Source organism: Nanorana parkeri, unplaced genomic scaffold, assembly GCF_000935625.1.
Source record: "Nanorana parkeri isolate BGI_ZX_2015 unplaced genomic scaffold, ASM93562v1 scaffold1753, whole genome shotgun sequence".
Taxonomy (NCBI): Eukaryota; Metazoa; Chordata; class Amphibia; order Anura; family Dicroglossidae; genus Nanorana; species Nanorana parkeri.
In genome coordinates this window covers 26277-35844 of record NW_017308021.1, presented here as the reverse complement: position 1 = coordinate 35844, position 9568 = coordinate 26277, and the positions used below count along the sequence as shown (strand labels likewise).

Sequence of the window (9568 nt, the reverse complement as noted above, 5' to 3'; positions counted from 1 at the left end):
GGGAGGGAGTCACTGTTCTGCTGGGTTTAATTGAATGTCAGGACTGGGTACAGTTCTCAATGTGGTGTACACAATTGTACAAAACCTCGCGCCTTCATCCTCAACCACTTCTCCCCGCATAGGCATCACGTCTCCCATGGAGACCGTTGTAATCTAGCTTTGACTAGAAGTTTGTTCTCTCCGTATCGGCGTAGGCCACCCATTTTAGTTTTTTTAGATTTTGTCTATCCCACATCTGTGCTCTCTTTACTACTTTTCCTCCTCTGACCCCCTTCCTTCTTTAACTTACCCTCTGGTTTTACTCCCGCTTTTCTTTCTTTCTACCCACTTATAGTCCATTGCTTAGCCCTCTCAGTATCTCTACCCCCTAGGGCCCTATTCCCTCTATCCCTGACCACTGCCCTGGTCTTCTATTGGCCCCACCTATAGTCACCCCGTCGGAACTACGCCTCTGCACTTATAATGCCAGGGCTCTTAATATCCCATCCAAAAGGGGGCAAATCCTTTACCCAGGTGCACATCGCCCTGTTTCAGGAGACACATTTCCAGACTGGCCATGCTCCCTCCTGTGCCAATAGGTATTTCACCTCTTGGTACCACAGTACCAACGCCATCCAAAATTTGCGGGGGGTCTCTATCGCCATCCACAAGTCCCTCCTGGCTGTGGTCCTGGACCATAGGGCGCACGAGTTTGGTCGGTATCAGTGGCTCAAGATATCGCTCTGGGGTCAGACCTACACTGTGGCAAATTTCTACCTCCCTAATACGAACCAGGCTGCCTCCGCACTCTCAGGCTCTTCAGAGAGCTGGAGCAATATGTGAAGGGACAGTTGCTTGTGGGGGGCACTTTAACCTGACCCTGGAACCTGGCATGGACTCGTCCACTGGCCGCTCTGCCCTTTCCTTTGCCAAAATCCGAAAAGATCCGGAAACAGCTCTCGTGCCTCTGCTTAGTAGACACCTGGAGAGTTATATACCCTTAAATGCGGAACTCCACACATTTTTCCACGCCCCATCACTCCATTATTAGTATTGACTATTTCTACGTCTCTCATCCCTTGTTGGACTGGGTTACTTCATGCGACATTGGTCCCATGATATGGTCGGACCATGCTGCGGTCACCCTGTCCCTGCAGGTCCCGCTGGCCCCAACTCGGGAGTGGCCATGGAGATTGAATGAATCCTCGCTGTCGGATCAAAGCTGTGTCTCCGCTCTCCGGGAGGGTATTACCCAATTTCTAGCCGTCCGTACGTCTGACTCACCCCCTCTCCCTCTTCAGTGGGAGGTGCTGAAGGCAGTCCTGCAGGGGGTTCTGATCCAGCAGGGCTCCAGATTGAAGAGGGAAAGGTCTAGGAAAATCCGGGAGGCCATCCAACACCTCACAGACTTGGAGACCCAACGCAAGAGATTTCCCTCTCTGGAGCTTCTGCTCCGCACCTCCCAGACTCGCATGCGCCTACTCAGCCTCCTTGACCTGGCGACACGTACATACTGGGCTAAAGTTGAAACCAGGGGGTACGAGACGCGTAATAAGTGTGGGAAAGCTCTGTCGAGGCTGCTACATCCAAGAGCTGTACACACCTACATCCCCCATGTCCGTTCCCGGGAGGACATCCTAATGCATTCCCCTACTGATATCCGGGGTGCGTTCACGGAGTTCTACAGCTCACCGTATAATCCCCCGAGACCAGAGGAGGAGTCCTCAGACCATGATGCAAAGGTGTTCACCTATGTGCATGACACTGCCCTCCCTGTGCTGACGGACCCGGATGCAGAGGCGTTGGAGTCGCCTTTCACCATACATGAGTTACTCACGGCCCTCAAGTCCGCACCTGCGGGCAAGTCTCCCGGCCCCGACGGCTTTACGGTGCGCTTCTATAAACAGTTTAAGGACTCACTTATCCCCTTCCTGCTTCGGGTCTTCCATTCCGTGACTCAGGCAGCGTCGTTCCCACGACAGGCTTTGGAGGCTCGCATCACATTGATCCCTAAACCGCATAAAGATCATACTCTTTGTACGAACTATAGACCGATCTCCTTAATCAATGTTTATGTGGAATTGTTTGCCAAAATGATTGCTACCCGGCTGCAGCCCCTTCTGCCGGGAGTGATCCACCCTGACCAGGTGGGGTTTGTCCAGGTCAGGGTGGCCCGGGACAATACTATTCGGACCTTACTCCTGATGCATTATGCCCAATCGTGCGACACCACTCTAGGCCTCTTCTCTGTTGAAGCCGATAAAGCGTTTGATCGTCTAGACTGGACCTTCCTTAAACATTCCTTGACGCAACTGGGTTTGCACTCCAATATGCTGACCCTCCTGGCCCTCCCGCCCGTCGGCCCGGGTTCGTGTCAACGGCACACTCTCTATCCTAGCTTTCAGATCACAAATGGCACTCGGCAGGGCTGTCCATCATCTCCCCTTCTATACGTGTTCACTATGGAGCATTTGGCAGTTGCACTCCGTCAGAATCCGACATTCCCGGGCATATCAGTGGGCCCCCACAGTTCAAAACTTGTTTTATTTGCCGATGACCTGCTGCTCTATGTGACCCAGCCTCATATTACTATGCCCACGATCCTAAAGGAATTCGAGCGATTTGGCGCTCTGAGTAACTTCCGGGTCTACATTTCTAAATCTGAGCTCCTTAAGTTCTCTCTGGGGGACGCAGACCTTCACCTCCTCACCAGCAACTTCTCCTTCCGAGTGTGCCCCGCTTCATTGAAATATTTAGGCTGACCTGTACTCCTTGAACTTTCGCCCCTTGCTTGTGGGAGTAACTAGGGACCTGACTTCCTACAACCGTAAACTCCTTATCCTGGCCAGGCCAGATAAATGTGTCCAAGATGGGACATTGTCCCTAAATTTCTATACTTATTCCAGACGCTGCCTATTGCCCTCCCTACTGAGTACCTGAGAGACATCCAACAGACCTTCACGAAATTTGTATTGGGACCTTCCCGCCCCAGACTCTGCTACAAAACTCTGACCCTACCAAAGTGATGAGGGGGAGCCAGCACGCTGGAAAGAGCTCCGGTGCTGGTCCGCATTGTAGACTGGTTCCATCGAGCTGGAGACAAACAATGGGTCAGCCTGGAGGGAACCCTTGCAGCTGCTGACCTACAAGCCCTGCCCTGGATACCACCTAACTCAAGGGCCAAGCCCACCACTTTCCCTCTTCTGACCTCGCACACTCTCAAACTGTGGGATCAATATATCGCTCGCCTGGGCATTTCCTCTTATCTGGGCCCGATGACTCCACTCTTTGGCAACCTGGCTTTCCCCCCAGCATTGGCTGAGACCACGATGGGTCGCTGGGATAGAGCCACCCACCGTCTCCTGGCCTCTGCCCTGAAGGCCCAACACACGGTTGAGTGTTCTGGCCATTCCTAGGGGAACTTGGCTGGCAGAGGGGCAATTTCGCTCCTTTGTCGCCTCCTTCCCCACGACAGAATGCTTCTCTGCAGACCCCACAGCTTTCGACTCTTTACTTTTGGCCACTATGCCCCAGACACACTCGGTATCCCTCATTTATTCAATCCTCTCGGCTTCCGCTTCCCCCACTCTTCCAGCCAACACAAAGGTGTGGGAACCAGAGCTGGGGGTTTCCGTGACGGAGGCGGAATGGGAGCAATCGTTTGTTCTCATGCACTCCCTCTCAATTGCCAGTAAAAATCCTAACCAGATGGTACAGGTGCCTGGCAGTCCTCCACCGTATGTACCCGGCTACCGCTAATGTATGTTGGCACTGTAAAGAATCTCTGGGTCATATGACACACATTTGGTGGAGTTGTCCTACGCTTCAGGAGTTCTGGCAGGGGATTTTGGGGTTCTACCTTAAGGTGACCTACCTTAAGGTGACAGGTACTGCAATAGATAATGACCCTAAGATACTGCTGCTCTCGATGCATCCTGGCTCCCTGAAAGCGGCAAAGTGAGGCCTCCTGCGACACTTTCTCACAGCTGCTAGGACGGTCATCCCACGACACTGGCGAACGCAGGTGGTCCCCACTCTGGTTGATTGGGCCATGGAGATGGACCGCATAGCCGACCTGGAGGGCCTCTTGGCAGAGGAGCAAGGAACTGGCCCTGGATATGTACACGTCTGGTCTGTCTGGATCTCATTCAGAGAATCTGCTGCCTTTACGGAGGCTGTCTCTGTTGGATTCCCTGGTGTACTGAGGTGGAGGGAATCTATGGCAGGGACCGAATCCTTCTTTGACTCATCCTCTTCGCCCTTACCCTCCTCCCCCCTCCTTTCCTTTTTCTTTAATTTCTCTGTATTTCTTTTTCATGCTTCTTCTCTGACTAATCCACTCACCTCACCCTGCTGCTTTCATTCTCTCTCTCCTCTTCTTTCGCTAGGGGTTCTAACCAGGTTAATTTCATGCTTCAGTTTGCACCCGAACCCAATGTCTTGATATCTCCTAGCCTCAATCTCAGACTCTCACTATGATGGACGAATGCATATGTGGTCCTACAATGGTATCCCTAGAGCTCTTAGGCAGGCAAACATGTGTATAACACTATGATAGCAGACTTACTATACACAGCTATTACCATTTACCATTGTACATACACGCTGCTTGTTTCTACATATAGGACCATGGACCTAGTCTAGGGTCTGAGTTTGTCACTTTATATGTTACTTTGGTATACGGTGTACCCCCGAGGGGTGTAACCCTCTTTGCCTCTATTTCCCTATTTGTTTGTTATTGTTTTGTTTGTGTGGATATTACCTATGTAAACATGTCTATTGTGATTTGTAATGAAAATTGAAACACTTTAATAAAATCAGATTAAACCAAACTATATAACATGAAGACCATAATGAAAGATTTCTGGGACATTATGTAAAGTCTTAAATTATTGCACATTCTCTCACCTTTAAGACAAGCACATCCTGGAATACAATGCAATTAACACTGTACTTCTCAATGCAGTTCTCAAACTTAAAAAGAAAAATACATTTCTGCCACTAGGGGCACTGCAGAGAAAAGGCTCCAGTTTAGTTATCTTATGGGCTCTATCTTGTACTTCCTACAGTTAGGTGACTGTTGGTATGATGGTAGATGATAGTTTCTGTCCTTTTAGGCCTTGACAGATAAGAGGGTACATTTGTCTGACAGATTAGTTTATCTTTATAACATTTAAATAATGTTCTACACCATCACAGTATAATGTTTTACCCATAGTTGGTCAGTAAATAGTTTTTGTTTTTTTTTCCTCCTCTCAGTAAAATGGTGAGACCAACATCTAGAGTTTGGAAACATTTCCACACTGCAACTTCTGCTGAGAGCAAAGCAGCAATTTGCAAATCTAAAATAAAATTTTAAAAAGCAAGTTTAGTTTATTTACTGAATAAGCTGTACTTTTATTTCAAGCATAATACTTTTATATACACTGCATTTCACGTTCCTAGTGTAACAAAAGACTTTCAATTTGTAAAATGACTCCACACTGAATTGTTTTCAATTTTTCCTAAAAATTTCCATTTTTTTAAAGAAAAAAAACAGTGAAAAAAAAGTATATTTTTCATGGCTTCAAAATTTCCAGAAATTTTACATCTCTAGTCCCAGCACCATTTTAGAAAGGTGTTTAGACAAATTACCACTCAAGTGCTTAAAAACAAAATCAATGTGTAGCAAAATCCAACATCATGGTTAGAATTTGCATGAGATATATCTTATTCTGCAAATAGAGAACGATTAAATATACTCTGTTTGACATTTTTCACAGATAATTGCAAAAAGAGGGACTGGTTATATATTGAAGCATGCTCCTGAGGTGCACAAGGAACTTCAAGGAATGTCTGTAAAGGAAGCTGTGCTAAATTTCATTAGAGAGTCCTGTGTGCTGGAAGATGTACCTGTTCATTATTACAGACTACTAAAGGTAAGGGGACAAAATTATAGTATTTTATATGTATTGCTGTATAAAAAAACGTAATGTGTTGCTTACAAACATAGAGTATGTCTGTTTATGAACAGGTAAACCTGAACTCCAGGCAAATAGCTAAATACATAGGTGCAATTAATTTATGGGAGCTGTTTTTACCTGCCAAAGGATTTGTATTTTTGTTCATTCAGGAAAGGAGACTTAATTTAAGTAATGTTCTCAGGAGAGAGATATCTGCACACTAATGAGCTTATCTCTCGGCCACTCCACCCTCTCTTCAGCACGTTCTTTGTTAGCATATAAGCAGGGGCGGACTGGGCTGGGGGGCAGGGTGGCAATTGTTCCCCGGGCCTCTCTAATGCCTTTAAAAACGGCCCTTGCCCGCGGCCGTCAGGGGACCCGTCACCGACCCCTGGTAAATGAAGCCGCAGGTGCAGTGGCTCCCTCCCTCTGCCACCTGCACCCGGACGGCCTGCCTCGGTATGCGATCCGGGCTGGCTGGATCAGGCAGACGCTGCCCTCTAATCAGGCATGTTAGAGGGCCGTCCGCTGGGGCCTCCCGAGGACCCCCTTGTGGAGCGAGCGGCTGCCAATTACAGAGCCACATCTGATGCGGGTGGGCAGGCCGGCCTGGTGCAGGTGGCAGAGAGGAGGCAGACCCCCCCCCCCCACAACCAGGGTCAATGGAGTCCCCACTGACCACCAGGCTAAGGTAAGGTGACACAATTTTTAAAATAAACTTTTTTTGGATCCACCAACAAGCGCAGCCTCCCGTCTCCCACGCTGTCAGAAGCTGTTAGCATATCGGGACCTATGTAAAATGCACAGCCGGCTTCCTCACTACGCTAATAGCATATCTTCTCAGAAACTGCACACAGCGCGCGCCGGTTTAAGTAGTAACCAGCACACGCTGTATGCAGCTTCTGACAGCGTGGGAGACGGGAGGCTGCGCTTGTCGGTGGATCCAAGTTTTATTTTATGTTCCTGGGACATAATTTGTAAGGGGATGGTCTCCTCAATCCGGGGACTGTCCCCAGAAATCGGGATTAGGATTAATGTAGGGCTGCAACAACGAATCCACTAAGTCGATTATAATCGATGACTGACTGAAAAAGTTGTAAATATTTTCAATTGATTAATCGGCTTTCGATTAGTTGACCCTGTTCACGGCTCCACACACACCGCGTGCCGCACCTCCTCACGCTTGACGCTGCCAAACCAACCCGCCCACATCCATGCTCCACTCGCCACACCTCCTCCCCGCCTCACGGTTGCCGCTGCCAGACCCGCTCGCATCCATGCTCCACACGCCACACCTCCTCCCTGCCTCACGCTTGCCGCTGCCAGACCCGCCCGCATCCACGCCACACGCCTCACCTCCTCCCCGCCTTACACCCACCGCCCGCCCACATCCACGATCGGCACAGGGACGTGGGGAGAAGAAGTAAGGAGGAGCAGGCGTGAGGGGATGACAGCTGCCAACAGACAGGCCCAATCTCAGAAGCAAGTTGATGGAAGACTGCTCAGGTAAGCCTGCACTTCACCCCCCACATGGTGCTCTATAATGTATTGCTGGGGTAGTGGGATTTGTATTTCTCTGTAGCTGATGGTACATTGTGCTGTACTGTATATTATACAGAGCAACGTACCATCAGCTATAGAGGAATACAAATCCCAGCAATACATTATACCCTGTATGTATAATATATTGCTGGGATTTGTTGTATTCTTCTATAGCTGGTGGTATTCTGCATTGTGCTGTATAGAGTACTACAAAACCCAGCAATCGTACATAATACAGCGCAATGCAGAATACCGCCAGCTATAATGTACTATTGCTGGGATTTGTTGTATTCCTCTATAGCTGGTGGTATTCTGCATTGCGCTGTATAATGTACTATTACTAGGATTTGTAGTCCTCTATAGTCGGCGCCATTCTGCATTAATTGCTGTATAATTTTACACTTTCCATTTCACTATATTGCACACCACACTTTTTTCTTCCACCGCTCCAAGCTTGCTCCTGTGATGGACTACAATCGCAATACAAACTAGTAGTCCATCACCAGAGCCATTTTTTTTAAAATCACGATTAACCGGTTAATCGAACCTAATATTCGACTAAGCGATTTTGAAAATAATCGTTAGCTGCAGCTCTAGATGAAGGGTCACCCTACACCAGGGATCCCCCACTAACCACCAAGGAGCCCCCTCTGGCCACAGTGGAGCCCCACTACTCACCTGGCGAGCTACCAGAGAGCCACCACTAATTATTAGGGAGCCGCACTGGCCATCACAGATCCCGCACTGACCAGCAGAGAGCCCGCAATTACCACCTGACAGTCCGCATTGGCCACCTGAGAGCCTAATTAGGGAGCCGCCTCTGCTGCACACAGACTCACCCTTGAAACTCTGGACCCCTGGTGAGAGCCCGCACAACCCTCCTGAGACCCTGGAGACATCAGGCAGCGAACCCAGAGCAACAGAGTATGTAGCTTCATATTATGCTGCATTGCTGTAATATGTATTCCTGGGATTTGTAGTCCTCTATAGCTGATGCTGTTCTGCATTGCTATATAATGGTATGGCTGGAAATTGTAGTTCTCTATAGTTGTTGGTAGTCATTATTGCTGGAATTTATAGTCCTCTGTACCTGATGGTATTCTGCATTGTGTAATGTATTGCTTGGAATTGTAGTTCTCTATAGCCAATGCCATTCTGCAATGCTGTACAATGTATTTCTGAGATTTATAGTCCTCTATAGCTGGTGGTATTATTCTACATTGTTGTATAATGTGCTGAGATTTGTAGTCCCTCTACAGCTTGGAGTTAGTGGCAGAACTACCAGGGTCGCAGCAGTCGTACACGCGCACGACACTGACGAGGCATCCCTCCACTACCAGTGTGCTTCAATGTTCCTCAACCAATAAATTTCTCTGCCGTGTCACTTCCAGGTGCGCATGTCATGAAGAAAGGGGGTAATGAAAACAGCTGACTCGGCCCCACTGGAAGTGACACTCAGTCGAGAAAAATTATAGAACACTGACTTTGACACTAACCAGCCCCTCCCACTAACCTCCCACTGCACACAGCCCAGAAGCATGGACAGCCAGCAACAGTCTACAGTGAGCGAGAGTGCCTAAGTACCGGACATGGAGCGGAGTAAGGCCAGAACCATGTAGGGAGCCCAGTGAGAGGAGAGCACCATCCCCCAGCCAGTCGTCCCTTTCATGGACTTACTAAGAGTCCTCGCATCACCCGACCATTCACACTACCGTTACATGGATGGCAAAAGTGGCAGACAGGGGCGGGGAGAAGGTGGGGAAGAGGCAGAGTGGGAGGGGGGCCAGGTTGCTGCACCATGGGCCTCTGGATTGTACTTGTCCCCTGGGCTAAATGTTGCCAGTCAGCCCCTGCATATAAGCACTATAACAAACTAACTAGTTTTTGTACTGTTTCTCCCTATCCTAGCTCTACTGAATAGAGATTTACAAGAAGCTGATTCTGGTACTTACATAAGGTACTTACAGAATGTTTTACAGAGCTACATTGATATCTGCCTGGAATTCAGCTTCATTTTGAGAGTGGGCACAGCTTTTTTCTGCAATATTGTAACGCTTTTGGGTAGCTTCAGTTTCCATTCTCCTGTGACAACAACCTACCTTTTT

The 9568-nt window shown here is 48.6% G+C and overlaps 1 protein-coding gene across 1 annotated transcript in view; it reads left to right on the top strand.

The window, feature by feature from the left end:
- LOC108799549 (FERM domain-containing protein 6-like) overlaps nt 1-9568 on the top strand; it is a gene marked incomplete at its 3' end in the record, with an annotated part of 83453 nt that overhangs the window by 50420 nt on the left and 23465 nt on the right. The window contains exon 5 of the mRNA XM_018571423.1: nt 5742-5897. Coding sequence (XP_018426925.1) covers nt 5742-5897 — 156 coding nt within the window. The remainder of the gene's footprint in view (nt 1-5741; nt 5898-9568) is intronic.